The 16,543-nt window shown below is 33.0% G+C and overlaps 1 protein-coding gene across 2 annotated transcripts; it reads left to right on the top strand.

The window, feature by feature from the left end:
- Window positions 1-223: 223 nt before the first annotated feature.
- On the top strand, window positions 224-9,022 carry LOC108556330 (protein couch potato). 2 transcript variants are annotated; one of them, XM_017912399.1, is made up of 8 exons: window positions 224-322; window positions 412-465; window positions 556-618; window positions 1,737-1,878; window positions 2,278-2,414; window positions 4,135-4,346; window positions 7,260-7,443; window positions 8,779-9,022. In XM_017912399.1, exons 1-8 carry the CDS (start codon window positions 275-277, stop codon window positions 8,815-8,817), a joined length of 879 nt encoding a protein of 292 aa, XP_017767888.1. In that variant the 5' UTR covers window positions 224-274; the 3' UTR covers window positions 8,818-9,022. The 2 variants fall into 2 exon arrangements, with proteins under 2 accessions (XP_017767888.1, XP_017767889.1); XM_017912400.1 differs by having other exon boundaries at window positions 7,260-7,350.
- The last annotated feature ends 7,521 nt before the right edge of the window (window positions 9,023-16,543 follow it).

Consider the following 16,543-nt stretch of genomic DNA (forward strand, 5'->3'; position numbering starts at 1 on the left):
ACGAAAGCACCGTTAAACATTCCTAGCTTTGGCGTAGGTGGCTGCAAGAGGAGAGTGTGTGTGAGCGGATGAGGTGGTTTTGAACTAATTCCTGGCCGGGTCAGGAATTCCAAAGGGGTGCGGTTTCGATTATTGTTCCGCTCTTCTCTATCTCTCTCTCTCTACACCGCACAACTCCCGTCCCTCTGCCATCCCCAATTTCGGATTGAATGGAATTAATTGGTTTATATTCGCTTTGTTCCAGGTGCGGACATTGTTCGTGAGCGGTCTGCCGATGGATGCAAAGCCCCGGGAACTGTATCTGCTCTTCAGAGCTTACGAGGTAAAAAAAAAAGAAGACACAATAACAATATCAACGTACCTTTGAACTCTCCCCTAAAAACATGGCACTGATTGTTTCTGGTTTCGCAGGGTTACGAGGGTTCCCTCCTGAAGGTGACGAGCAAGAACGGCAAAACAGCTTCGGTAAGTCCAACATAGCCCAATCAATCGACCCTCGAAGAAGTCGTGCAGCTGATTCTGATAACCGTATTTTCTTTTTACAAACACTTGCAGCCAGTAGGTTTCGTGACGTTCAACACCAGGGCCGGAGCAGAGGCGGCCAAACAGGACCTCCAGGTGGGTACCAAACAAACAAAACATCACTAAATATATATACATATATCTATATCTACCTATCTCTCTCTATCACACACGAAAACACATAAAACACCGCTGCTCTTTGTACAAACTTGACGTGAGCGTACAGAGTGATTGGGTATGATTAGAGAAACACCGCGACAAGCAAGCTGGATGGAGGAGCAAAAAGCATCACCTAACGACCATTTAACAAAAACAAAAATTCCTCGAACCCCTCTCAATATAATATATGAAGAAGTGGTACTCACCCAAAGGCAAAATAAAAACCGGAAAACTTTGAATCATTTTCCACAAGAAACGTCAAATTGTTTATCGACGTTACCATAGAAACTCAATGATTTTCTTCTATTTTCGTTACGCTTACCAACTTACAGATTTAATTTCGTAATGATTAATTAAAATAACTTAGTGACATATATTTTATATTTTAATTGAAAGTAGACTACAAAATTAAACTAAATCATGAATTTATGAAAATAAACTATTCATTAGTTTCGTTCAAATATTGTGTGGAAAAAAAAACCAAGTTGTATTCGTTTGTCGTCGCTATAGAAACAGCAATGCGTTTCCTCTTTATTTTGCATCTGGGTGCGCTTCTGACTAGATGAAAGTGACGATTAATAAATAAGCAGCATGCACAGCACGTGTGCCACAAAGTATTTCCCCCCAGAATCCCCGCAGCCGCTGAACCCCCTCGCAGCCGCCGCCGCCGCCCCCCCACAAACTCACACCGTTTACATAACCCGACGGCAGCAGCAGCAGCAGCAACAACAACAAAATGAAACAAAAGCAACAAATCCATGCCCGTCTGCGATCCCCGGACTACTCTACAAATGCTTGAAATCACGCGCGCTAATTACTTTTAACCCTCGATGTACTTATTATTTCTCTCTCTCTCTCTATCTATCTTTCAATATATATATAGATATGAAAAGAAACCTTAGAGCTCGATGATGACCTTACTTCAAGCATCAAGACGTCCTCCCTCCCAATTAGTCGTTTTTGTTTCTGTTTTGTTTTGTTTTCGTAATAAATTAAGACCGCAACGACATTCTGGCACTCACCCTTGTTTCTCTTTGTTGTCCGCAATTTTGCAGCAGGGCGTACGGTTTGACCCGGACATGCCACAGACCATCCGGCTGGAGTTTGCTAAAAGTAACACCAAGGTTAGCAAGCCCAAACAGCAAGCCGCTAACGCAGCGAACACGCACCCAACTCTGATGCACCCCCTCACAGGACGTAAGTAACTCTAACTCTCTCTCTCTCTTTGAAAATACCCAACACCTCCACTCGCTCTTCCCTGCAATAGTAAGAAAACATGATAAAGTGTACGAAATCAGTACATTACTAACACACATTCACCTCACCCATGTTCATAGATGATAATACTATTACTACTAGACTTTAGCGATAATCCTCATCCGACTCATCTTCAACCATTAACATGTAGCTTCTCTCTCTCTCTATATATATAAATACTGTATACATAGACTTAGAACAAAACGCTTGCGAAGATCGCCTCCTGTTAATACTATTATATAATATATGTGTGTATGAATACATAACCATCGTACAAATCAACTTTGACTAATCCACGCCATCTGTGTGTATGCGCGTTCTTTTTTTTTGCATTTCCAGATCTCGGCGGGCCGTTCTTTCCGGGTGGACCGGAACTGTGGCACCATCCGCTGGCTTACTCTGCGGCCGCCGCTGAACTACCGGGAGCCCTGCAGCACGCCACCCTAGTGCATCCGGCGCTTCATCCGCAGGTGCCAGTACGTTCCTATCTTTGACTATCTACAGACAAAACTCTGGACTCTCAGCTGCAACAAGCAGGCGCCCAAGTCCACCACCATGTTAGTCTCAATCTCTTCTCTTCTTGTTTTTGTTTTGATTATATATATATTTTTTTTTATTTAATTAATTACTTAATTTTGATTGATTTTTACTATTAATATTCAATTCTATTCTACAAACTAAAATAACGGTATTATTAACGGTACACCAAACACAACTGAATGCCATAGAAACTTAACTGTTGTGTTCTCGATGCACCCACACACACAAACACACACTTGTAACAAACACTTAGTTATATTACAATATTATTATTTTTTATTATAGTTAAATATTATTAGTTCAATCGAGATGGCGCTCCATCGAATTAACTAACACTTATGCAACTGCAATTACATTACTTTTGAAAATAACAGAATTTCATATTTTCAAAAGAAAATCTAAATATTATTTCAATTCGTTGCATTGCTTTGATAGAACGGGTCAATATGAATAAACATTTAGTTTTCGTTCGATGCGAATATGTCATCTTTAAAGACTGAATATGTTGGATTTGGTATTTGAAATTGCGGATTTTTATAGTAACCTACTTTAAAAGATGGATGGATCTATACGGCGCGTTCTTTGCATATGAAATGCGCCAAATCCCCTTTTTGTCGAGTACATAAGGAATACACGTATCCATTGAATCAAACGAAAACACGGACGTAACACATACACCTACAACAGAGTTCAACTGTTGACTGGATTTATCTAGATCAGGGGTTTCCAAACTGGGAGGCGCGGACTCTTGCCAGGGGAGGCGCCAAAAATTTTTAATAAATTAATTTTCATACCATAATATCTTCAAATAAATAAAACGTGTCTATATTATTTAATCTATTAAAACAATAAAAGGTAAGGGAGGCGCGGAAAAAAAATTATTTTTACGGGAAGGCGCGAAAAAAATTTTTTTTTTTCGGGGAGGCGTAGTAGCATAAAGTTTGGAAACCGCTGACCTAGATCGAACACCCATTACTTTGATCCACTATATATATGCAACACTATTTCAAACAAAAAATTAAGTTTTACTATTTGGTTTAGCTATTTAGAAGAAGGTAAACTTTCACTGGGATTATCGTATTATTAATAATCCCATCGAATGATTCAATTGTTATTTGATCCGGGATTGTATGCCGGAATGCATAATTGAAGTTATCGAATCCGAACGTCAAATATTGAAGTGACAGGTGCGCTGCATAATTAGTTTACAGCGTCATCCGTCAAACGCTGAAATGCACCGAGCTTGAGTTTCCATCTAATAGTAATGCTCGCACGTAATCTATATTTGTCCACGTCCTCTATCTGTGTGATTGTATACACGACGAGATCAAATGCTTTATTTTAATTAATTAATTATTTGAAATTAACATTAACTTTAAAACATTTCATAAGTGAATAAACAATATTGTTTGAGGTAGAGGATGTCGCCATCTCGATTTGAATTTGGAGCAAGCGCCTATTGCGAAAATTAATAACGTAGTCCTGGGTTACGTCAAGATGGCCGATATTGTTTAGTGTGTACGCTTGTTTTTTTTTTCGATGACGTTTCCGTATTTCTCTGTGGAAGGATGTAATGAGGCGTCGACTTGACTAAAAGAAGTTTCGTGTTTTTTTGTTCTGTTTGTTTGCTGCTGCTGCTGCTGCTACCACGTTTAGCCCCCGATGTCGCTGCCCCATCCGACCGCGTTGACTTCAGTGCACGCGGCATCTCTACCCCATTTCCTGCCCAGTCCGGCCCTGGCGTCACCAGTTGGATCGTCATCGTCGCAGCCCGGCATGGGGGTGAACAACCCCCCGTGCTCCACGCTCTTCGTCGCAAATCTCGGCCAGTTCGTCTCTGAGCACGAGCTCAAAGAGATCTTCAGCAGGTCAGTGTTCCAAAAAACTAAAAATAAAGATTACTTATCAATATAAACAAAAAAAAAAAAGCAAAATTATAATAATTGACTAACCCACAACGATACCACAACCGAAACAACAACAAACCCAAATAACATTTCCACCAACAACAAAAAAAAAACACGAAAAGAAACCAAAACACAAACACACTCTCTCGCACGAACGCACCACACCATATTTATTAAACACACAAAAAAAAAGAAACAATTGCATTCGACACGAGCACATATTTTGCAAATTAAAATTTTGCAACAACAGATTTGTTGTTTATGATGTGAAACATTTGATTGGTACGATTTATTATTTTGATGTTTTTTTTTTTTTTTTGAAATTTGTTGGATACTACTGTTTATTTATTTATTTTTTTGTTTTGTTTTGAGTGCAAGCTAAAGTGATCTTTGATGTAAATTGATTTTTGATTTTGTTTTGTTTTCTCTGTCTGTTTTTTGGTTTTCTGTTACGAACAACCTCGCGATAACAGCGGTGGGCTGCCGCGCAGAGGCTACCAAAATCTCTAAAGCTGCGGGGGACCTTTGGCCCAAATACTTAAAAACCGCCCCCGCCTTCCTAATAAATACATACTAAACAAACTAGTAAGTACCAACAAGAAAATATAACAATTACTAATCTAAGTCTCTCTATCTCTCTCTCTATCTGTCTCTATTATCTTTTAATACTTAATTGTTTTTTTTTGTTGTTAATTTTTAATTATTATTATTATTTTGTTTACTCCTTTATAGTCTAATCATCGTTTATTGTTTTATTTTTTTTTCTGTTATAATTTCGTTTTCGTCTGTTTGCTGTATGTTTCATTCTCTGCAAAAAGTGAAATTAATGAATTGCTATGTACTACTACTACTATTACTACCCCATCTCTATTTCGAAAACCAAAGGTCTATTATAACGAACATTACATTACCGAATCTTATATAACAAACGTCACTTTACCTTGCACTTCGTATGTTGCACACCTCTTCCACAAAGTGTGCGTCTGTCAATGTGCTTTCCCCTAATTTTTTTGTTGTCTTTTTTTTTCAATTTATTTACGGAAATTATTTCCACTCTATCTACCTTTGTTTTCTTTTGTTTATGTAATTATTACCTTTTGTTTTATCTATATATATATACATATTTATCGGTAGCATATGATTGTACACCAATTGCATGCTGACTGTTCGCTCTCTTTCTCACACCTATATTTATTATAAATGTGATAATGTTTTTTTTTTTATGTTGTTGATTCGACAACTTGTTTTACTGTTCCTTTTTTTTAGTTTCGTTTGTTTGTTTTTTCGTCACGATCTGGCATCAACGATTGGTTGATTAATATTTGCACCGTAATTAAAATTCCAATTTTTGCAATTTCTGTACGTTCTCATTTTCCATCCAAAACTAACTAAAAAAAAACGTAAAATTTCAATTTAAACCAATATCAAAAACGAACCAGACTTTATTTTTGTTTCTTCAAAGTCGAAAATTTTAATGGAAAACAAGTATTAAGCACTTAATCGAAGTGGAAGTTATCTGCTTACATTTTTTTTCTCTTGCGTTAATGTTTTTCTTTTATTTTAAGGCTTTTTCCTCTCCCCCCTTCGCGTAATTTCTTTTACGCGGAGGAGCGCTCTTCCGTGGAATTATCGGATTAGATTTTAATCAGCCGAATATAATTTAATTCGTCGGCTGCCCGTAATTTCAATTACACTTCCACTTCCACTTCTTTCGTTCCTTTTTTCGTGTGTTATTCTCTCTTTTGGCCGCGGAAAACCATTTTTCTATATCGTCCTGAACGGATTATTGAATATGCAAAAAGGGAAGGATTACGGACGAGGAAATTGCAAAAAAAAATAAAATGTAAAAAAAAAGTTAGAGGAATCCCCGTTTCAAACATCGCATTGAGACATTTCAGAAACAACAGTTTAATTACTTCATTATTTACTTTATCATAAAAATTAGCGTTTTCTTTTATAGAAATTAAATGTTAGTTCAATAGCAAAGACATTTTCTTTATAGTTTAACATAAAAAAAAGGAGTTTATGAAGATCGGAGTTATAAAGTCACTTATATAATACTCTTGTGCCACCTGTATAATAGATTTCGTTTCCAAATAATTTTAACTTTAACAGTTGTAAAAGTGAATGAGGTTTCATCTCTAAATGATTTATGTATTTCCAATAAGAATTAGCAAAGTTTTCTGGAAATACTTGAAAGGTTTGAGTATTATTTCATAAATCCACTTTGTTGCTTTTGACTTTTTCGGTTCTGCAATCCATTAGTAAATAAGTCCGAAGATTACCAGCAAAAAAAAAAAACTTTGGCAATTGGGGAAAAGTTGCGCTTTTTGGCACAATTTACGAGAAGGAAAAAGTTTTGAAAGTTTGTTTTTCAGGCGGAAAAGCAAAAACTATTGGGTATCGAATGATGAATAATGGAAAGAGTTAGTGGGTGCAGTGAATGAAAAGAAAAGAGTAAATATTTAGTATTAGGTTTGATTTGTTTATAGGTTGAAATTGTTGTTTCTGAAATGATCTTTTCAGTTGAGAGGGAAAGGGAAAGAAACGCGTAAAGAGCTTTCAGATGATGGGATTTGTGTGTGTTTGTGCATTTTTTACTTGTTGTTGTACCTTTTGGGTCTATAGATTTCTCTTCGTCGCGTCTCTTGGGACCGAAATTCGTAAGGGGGTGGCGATACCAAGGAGCTCTCCGATGTTTGAAATGGGGTTTCGATTTTCTTTTATTCTTTTTTTTCCATTTTCTTATTTTTTTTTCCTGTTTGTTTCTTGGATTCTCTTTTTTTTTCTTCTTCTGTTGTTGTTGAGCGCACCGAGTGCACAAGTTAGAGAAACACCACATGTGGTTTGTGTGTTCTTGTTCTCTGCACACAGCTTCCCTGGCTTCTGTCGCCTCCGCATGCACAGCAAGGGCGGATCGCCCGTCGCCTTCATGGAGTATCAGGACGTGGGGAGTGCAGCCCAGGTGATGTCCGCACTGCAGGCCTCCTTCCTGCTCTCCTCCGATCGCGGCCCCATCCGCATTGAATACGCCAAGACCAAAATGGCACCGGCGGAGGTCTGTCTGTCTCTGTCTTTCCCGCTCATCAAAAACACACAAAAAAAAACAAAAAACATCCATCGCATTCCTCGATCCTTCGACATCCCACGAAACAGTCACTCCGCTCCGTCATTCAAAATCCTCCACCTGCAAAAGCAAAACTCTCTTCTGGTCTCTGGTCTTATTCACTCGCCAAACGGACATTCGCACTTGATATAACAATTTCAACTTACAGTAGTTACAAGCCAAACAGTTATACAATTGGTAAAAAACATGATTGAACGCAATGTTCTTATTAATTACACTAATTTTAATTAATATCCACATTTTTGTGCACCTTACTTATTACAATTTCTATTCAAATTTTTATCGTTTGCCTTTATTTCTTAATCAAAGGATTTGAAACTATCGAATTTGTATATTGTCTAAATCTGCGCATTCAATATCGAAAACATAAAAGAGATTTACTTGTATCCACTTCATTTTCGTTTTACATTTTGCATCGGCCGTAAAAACTTTCGATATAAAAGTTTACTTTACTTCATTGTGAATACACTGTACACTATACACTTTGCGCATCGATTGTTTTACATGGCTTTTACGATTTTATAGTTCTAGCTCGTGCGTATCTACAGTTTTTACATACATTGCATTCTGACCTACATCATTTGTAACTGTTCTTGAATCTTTCGAAATTCAATTTATTTTATTTTATAAACATCTTGTTTTAATTATGTAACATAAAAAGATATTTTCCATTTTGACAAATCAATTGGTTTTGACAGTTCAATCATATTTTTTTTTTAACAATTACATAACCTGAAAATATACAAATATCCAATGATTTTTGACTAATTGACACATTGTGTAACTTTATTGACTTTGACAGTTCAATCAGATTTTTTACCAATTACATAACCTGAAACTATACGAATATCGATAATTATCATTGAAGGAAACTGCGAATTGTCCGCTTGGTGTAACTGCCCTCCCCTTTCAACATAAAACTAAATATTTGCGAAAGTGCCCGATAGGTAAGCTAAGTTGAACATGAGCAAAAAAAAAAAAAAACCGTATACGCTTTTGGGGAAGATTACCATTAATACTTTTAGTTTGTAAAATGAGCAAATAGTAGAGAGCAAAAAGAAAATAGAAACATGCAACATATAGTGTTTTGTAAATTTTGATTTTTATATTATTATTATTGTTATTTACTTTATTTATTGCGTTTCGTTCGTCTGTAATTCTGTAAAATCTGTTCTTTGTTGTTTCGTTTATTTATATTTGATGGTTTCCATAGTGAGAAGAAGTATAGCAAACGCATCGGTCGTTTTTCTGTTTGTCGTGTTGCAGGGAACAGCAGCAAAAGGACAGGAAAATGGACAATCTTAACGCGTACATGCCGCTAAGCACTTGACGACGACGCGTCGACATAGCAACAACAACAACAACAGCAGCAGCGGCGCCTACTACAACAGCAACAGCAGCAGCAGCAACGATCCATTGCTGAGGGAGCCCAGAAGAAACCGAGGTTTTCTTCAAATATTTACTTTTAATTTATTACTTATTACTATAACTAAAACAACAACAACAACAACAACAAAAAAAAACAAAGTATATATAAATTCGTACGCATATTTATATGTATATACATAACATTTAAGATGCGCGGACGATTGTAGCGTAATATTATTATATACTTATTTTTGTTTAAAACTAATCGATCCGGCATTCCAGCAGGTCTCTTGGATCTGCGAATATTTTCGCGCTAAGTCAGAAGCAATAGTCTTTTTAATTAAAATTATCGAAGGAGGCAAGATTTCGTTGTTGTTTCCAAACAATCTATATATGTATACAATATTTAAGTTTCATCATTACCGAGAGTTCCGTGATAACCTGCAGGTGTCCATATCAAGTACCAAAAACTTAAATATTTATACAAATATATACAACAACAACAACAAAACAACACAGACACGAAACACGAAAAAGTCTGATTCCGATAATATATTCGTTCCGTTTATTAAAAAAAAAGAAATATCCGAAGAGTCGACTTATCTTTAATTGGGAAAAAAAATATATATAATTATTATATAAATTAAACTAGTAGAGAGCAGAAACTTGCGTGTAAATAGACTATATACTTACTTAATTTGGGATGACTTAGGTCTTGCATATACTTATTATGAAATATATTATATATGAAAATGAGATGAGAAGAGAAAAAAAAAATTATATAAATATATATTATTATATTGTAGACGAGGAGTTGAGTGATGAGAGGAGAGGACGTTTCTAAGCTAAACCAAAGGTGCCCTAAAAATATTTAAACAAAAGATGAAGTAAAAAAAAAACATATAATAATAATAATAATAATTACATAAATTAAACAAATGATTTTGAGTTCTTTCTAGAGAGAGCCTTGAGTTCGAGAATTTTATCTTTTTTGTTTTTCGAAACAATTATTATGTAGATCAATTGTAAAAGAAAGAAAAAACAAAACGAGTAAGTAAGTGTTTCTAAAACCGCGTCGAGCTTTCTACCGTAGTTGAATTAATTAATTAAACTAAATATAACAATAATGAGAGAGAAAGAAAGAGAGAGAGTATACCGAACTATCGATGTAAGTAAACAATTTAGAGCAATTAAAAAGATTCAATTAAAACCCTCTTGAGATAATATGAATTTTAATCGAGTTATATATATATAAATTAAAAAAAAATGAATGAAATATCTCTCTTCTTTTATTTTCACTGAAATTAATTTCAAAATTATTTAATTTTAATATAGCAATAAACCAAATATTATATAATATGTATAAATGTTTGTATAATAATGTTAGGAATTAACGGTTATATAGGCGCTGCAATCGAGAAAAGTTGTTTTTTTTCTCTTTGTATTTGTTTTATTTTTGTCACTCTCGACGCACGTTCGGCAAAAATCGATGACTTTTCGGCGAAAGCAAAAGCAAGCAAGCAAAAGAAAAAAAGAAACGTTAAATCGATTAATTATTAAACTAATTACTAGTAATAATAACTATTATTAAAATAATAATAATAATGACGCAGTAGGCGAGGAAGATGAAAAGAAAAGAAAAAAAAACTGAAACATATCATTGAACTGTGTTAGTGTATACCAAATATGCCTGAAGTTTGTGAAGAGTTGTGTCCAAAAAAAAAGAAAAAAAGAAGAAGAAAGTGAAAGAGAAAAAGTTAATCAAACTTTTTTTTTTGTCCTTGAAAACGAAAACAACAACAACAACAAACTTCTTTTTTTTTTTGGAGCAATTTTTAACGACTCGCCCCCCACACACGTTTTAAACACACACACACTTTACACTAAACACTAATCACACAAGAAAAAAACACACACTTTCTTAATTAGATAAAATTTAATTCAAAAAAACACACACATTTAAAACACTACACATTTTTTTTTTCAAAGCCCCCCACCCCCACTAATTCGTTTCGTTTGAATTTTCCCACCTTGATTGGCCGAAGCTTTGGCTTTTCCCAAATGAGGAAGTAAAACAAAAAAAAATTATATATGATGTAAGGATTTATACTGTCTAGTAGAGTTTTTTTTTTGTGTTGTTTAGGCTTATTTATATATTCTTAAAGAAACAATTGAACTTTTGCATTCGTTGATATGGAGCAAAACAAAAGTTTAAAACAAAAACAAAAAACGGTGGACGATTTCGTAGTTGCACCCGAGAGCAATTGTTAAGCTGCGCAACTAGAGAAAAAGTAATGAAACAACAACAAAAAAAAAGCGTGTTTCCCCGCAACCAAAGCAACTTCTTTCTATAATTCGTATAATATTTTAACCGAAGTTTTTTTTTAAATTAATTAATTTATTTTTCCCCTCTTTTTTATATTTATTATTACTATTATTGAATATTATATATGAAAAATTAAATAATATATATATATTTAATGTGTAAGGAAAAAAAAAAGAACTAATACATAGATTTATATGGATATATTATATATTGATGAGAATCTTAATACTTAAGTAATGACTAGTTGATTAGTTTAAGTAAATTTAATGAATTTCGAGGAGGTAAGGAAGAAAATCGAGACAAAAAAAATATATAAAAAAATTAAATTAATTAATTAATTACGTACGTATAGTATCTAGTAGTGCTTTTCGTGTGACGTTTATGTGATATAATCTAAAATATATGAAAGAAAACAGCAAAAAACTACATTAACAACAACTGAAACGTAGAGGAAAAGGAAATCCAGATGTTTCTCTTCTCTTACTAATAACTATACATTGTTCAATTTATTTCTGTAGATTTTCCAAAAATCTTTAATTGAAATGATTTTTTTTTTCGATTATTAATATTATATTACTATTATTATCTAATTGAAAGCTAGTTGAATTCCGTTTGCGAAGAAAAGCGTACTTTTTTTTTTAAGGAAAATCTCGAATCTCGTAAATATCAATTCCGTTTTCAGGTTTTCCTTCAAAAAAAGAAAAAAATTTTTTTCTTTGCGTAATCGTGGAGCGGGCGCTTGCGGCTCGCGACGTCCAAAGACAATCAAGTCATTCAACAAATGGAACAGTTGATATCGGCGGGGTGGGTGGGTTGTTTTGATTAGAGGATGATGAGAAAAACAAAACGTTTCGTTTATCGCGACTTTTTTTTTTGTGTAAAGTTTATAGTAAGCGTCGCGACGCCGTTAGACGCCGCTCGTAATTTCCGTCCAAAAGAAGAAGAAGAAAAGGAAAACAAGAACAACACACAGATGATTATATTAGAGATAAAAACAAAATATATATAATATTATGTATAATATATATATTAATAATATTTTAATCTTAAATTAATTGAAGGTAAAATTCGCGTGTGGAAAACAAAAAGAAAGGGGAAGAAAATGCAAGTTTTTCGATTTATTAGTTTCTCTAATTTACGTTTCGAATAATTCATGGTTACGTTTCGTATTTTGTTATTGAAAGTTTCGTTGTGGGGTGGGGGGCGTTGGAAAAAGACAATTGAATAACAACAACAACAACAAAAAACAACACCGAAACAATAACAACAACAACGTGATTAATTTATAAGTTATTGAAGATTTGCGTTCATTTATATTATTATTATTTCCAAAAGTTTCGATTGTCAAGAGATGAAAATTAACGGTTTTCATTATTGGATTGCTGCAAATTCGTTCCCATTCACTCATTTATGAATATTTAAATATACATGTACACCAAAATATATGAATATGTGGGCGTAATTGAAACGCGATCGGATCGGAAAATTAATTATTTAAAAGCTTTTCACGTGAATTAGCTCGAGCGTTTCCATGATATTTCGTTAATTTCCTTCATATATACATTTTTTTTTTCATTCATCCTGTTTTTTTTTTTTTGTATCCCGATTTCAATACTATCTATTCATTTCATTTTATTCATTTTCGATGCGCGGCTCGCTCGCATTTGTCGGTATTTGATTAAGCCCTCTCTTCTCCCCAAAAAACGATTCGCTTCGATTTTCGCGTAATCAACGCGACGATACCCATTTTCCGCGCCGCCGACACAAGCACGTCAAATCGCGTTACCTCGTATTTTGGTTTAATGGAAAACGCCACTGTCAATGATGAGATAATCCCTTAACCTCCATCCCATCCGCCAAATGACATTGACACTTCTCTACATCTCTTACGCAGTTTTTACGCAACCAATTTTGAAGTCAGGATTTGCCTGTCAAAATTTGACATATTTCGATCCAATTCATAGTTAATCCTAACCTCGAAATCCTGACGTCCTCGAATCATCGCGACGTTTGACCCTTTGACGTTTCTAAAAAGGCAATAATTTAAAGCAATCCAGAAACCGTTCGTTTTTTTGTCCATTGAAATTTTTTCTCTCAAATCGCGTTCCTAATTTGTTTTATTTATTATTTATTTATTTTTTGAGATGAAATTAAATATTGTAAAGGAGCAGGGAAGTGCGCCCGCCAGCAAAACAAAAACAAACGAATAAAAATAAATAGTTGAAGTTGAAAAGGCGCTTGCTAGGATGGAAAATACATACATATCATAATGTACTTCAAAATGCATTACGGCTTCGTTTCTCGCTACTAAACGGATTGGTTTCGGAGGCGAAGCAATTTGAGAATGGAGCTAGACTTGCGGAGAAGTTGAGGTCGTTGGGAGAAGAGTAAGAAGACGTAGAGTAAGAAGTAGTTGGGACGAGATGAAACAAGAAACGAAAACGATATTTAAATTATTATAAATAAAAAAAAATCTATATATATATTGATCAAGTAACAAGAAAAAGTAATAATAATAATATGAGAACGTATATAAATATTATAACTATTATATTGTATTATTGATAATAATGAATATATTATATATATATGTAATAAAAGCAAAAGAATAATAATCAGAAACAAGGAAAAAGGAAACAAACGCATGTAACTAAGAATATTGATATAATAAAAAAAACAAATGCAATCCGACCTTAAATACTAATCGACGTGCATTCTTGATTCCTCTTCTTTCACGGTTATTGTGTTAAGAAGATTTTAGCAAACATTTTGTTTTGAAACAAAAAAAATATATATATAATATATGATTATTATTGATAATTGAAAAAAAAAGTCACATAAAAATATAACAAATAAATAATAATAATAAAAAAACCGCCTTCTCTGCTTTAGGATTATATAAGTAAAATAAATTAACGAGTGTGAATGGGAATAATATGTACGCGAATACAAGAAGCTATTAATTACATATGAATAATATATTTTATCGTATTTGCGTGTGGAAAATGAAGGAAAAGAAAAAACGAGATAGAAAAATACCAAAAAAAAAAGTAAATGAAAATATATATTATTATTAATAAATAAAATGTACTGTGTAATTTGTAAAACACCACTTTCTAAACATATCATGATCTGTGCCCCCTTATCAAGTGACATCTTAAATTTATAAACAAAAGAAGAAAAAAAAAAAGAAGATATATATATATTAAAAAAAAAAGATATATTAAACTATAATGATAAAATTGCGTCGTCGAATGAATTGAATCTGCAATTAACGATGAAGAAAATATAAATTTAATGGAAAAAAAAAGAAGTATATAATTAATTATTATTATTATTGTAATAATGAACATTTTGAATATGAATTTACATTGATTAATCGATTGAAGATGAAAAAGAAGAAAAAAAAAATGAAGTGCATATATATATTATATATTTAAGCGTAAACGTAAGGGAAACATTTTACTACTAAACAAACAAAAAACATGAAATAAATGAAGAGACGAGGACGGAACACTGTTTTGTTACGTAGTCTTTTGTTTTGTTTTTTGTTTTTCATTATTATTACTATTGTCTTAATGATTTGTGTAAGTGTGTAAACTAATTGCGTTTTTTTAGGACGAAATATTGAACAGAAATTTCCATTATACTGATTTCATTTACACACACACAAATTTGTTGTTTTTTTTTAAACTTTCAGATTTACCTTGTAACCATGATTTAATTTGTAAACTTTCTATTTATATCTCTATAGTTTTATATATATATATTTTTTGTGTGTGTGTGCGTACCTTGTGTAAAACCTATGATGTGTGCAGGTAGTAGTAATCTCTATATGATTTTGTGTAATATTTTTTTTTGTATACTTTTAAGTTTACGTTTTAGGATCTAATCTCTTTTATTGCGGAAAAACAAAAATATTAATGATTGTCAAATACTAGTCAGTTGAAATATTATCCATCCAAACCCGCTTCTTATTTTTTTTTTGTACACACGAACATAATTAGTATTACTTACTTTTTTTTTTCGTTGTTAATTATCGTTAATTATGTTAACTATTAATTAATTTTTTTTTTGTTGATTCGATGGTTAACTTTCGTTTGTCAAAACAAAGAAATATGAAAACAACAACAACAACGTTCCCTCACCTCAGCCCCTCCACCCCTCCCCCACTAAAAAAAAAACTACAATTTTCGTTTGAATGAGAAAATCCGAAAACATTTGCATGATTTCCTTTTTCTTTTTTCTTCAAAATTTTCCAATCACCGAAAAACAAAAGATTTATAAACAATCGACTTTGGGCGGTGACATTTTCCCATTCGGCTTTCTTTTATTGTTTTTCATTTTCTTTTCCTTTAATTCAGCCCCCCTTGATTTTATGCGGCGTGAGTGTGTGTGCGTGAGTAAGAGAGAATTTTTGCATTCCATACAAAGATTGTATTACCTGACAACGTACTTAGCTTTTAAAGAGAAATAAAAATAAAGATTAAATAAATAAATGAATAAATAATACATTGTATAGGGTCCAAAATGATGGGAAATAAAAATATGTATTAATTATAACAAAACAAAAAAAAAACCAGACGTAAGAAGGAAAAATAATATGAAACGTAACTCGAACGACAACCTCTTGCGTTTTTGTGTTCTTTTCTGTTTGACCTAGATCATCAAAACTATCCTCTATCCCGTTATTTTTTCGTTTTCAGGTATATTTGCTGAAGCAGAGATTGGTTTTGTGCGCGGTTTTGTTGGTCAGGTAAGTGCATGAAAATACTTATAATGTAACAAAAATTTACGGTCGACACTACTTTACTACTTCACATATTCACATAGATTGAATGGATCGGAAAGATACATATGAACATATTTCACATTTCTTTGATTTTCTTGAAAACTATAAAAGATAGAATAGATCCAAAAGATGCATATGAAAGCTATTGTGGTTTCATGCGTTTGGCTGTAATTTGTGTTCAAACTTTAAAAAAAACATTAAAAAAAAGTAGTGTATTTACATTTCATTGATTTTCTCGAAGACTATAAAAGATAGAATAGATCAAAAGATGCATATGAAAGCTGAATGTTTGGGGATATGTAACGAGTATTCATTATTATTGTGGTTTCATCCGTTTGGCTGTAATTGGTCGTTTAAATTTGAAAAAACGTTAAAAAAAGTCAGTGTATTTCACATTTCATTGATTTTCTCGAAGACTATAATAAGATAGAATAGAATCCAAAAGATGCTTATGAAAGCTGAATGTTTGGAGAATCTAGCAAGTATTCATATATTGTTGTGCTTTCATCCGATTGGCTGTAATTCGCATGAAAAATTAACATTCG

The sequence above is a fragment of the Nicrophorus vespilloides genome, unplaced genomic scaffold (assembly GCF_001412225.1).
Source record: "Nicrophorus vespilloides isolate i.1.1-1 unplaced genomic scaffold, Nicve_v1.0, whole genome shotgun sequence".
Classification (NCBI taxonomy): Eukaryota; Metazoa; Arthropoda; class Insecta; order Coleoptera; family Silphidae; genus Nicrophorus; species Nicrophorus vespilloides.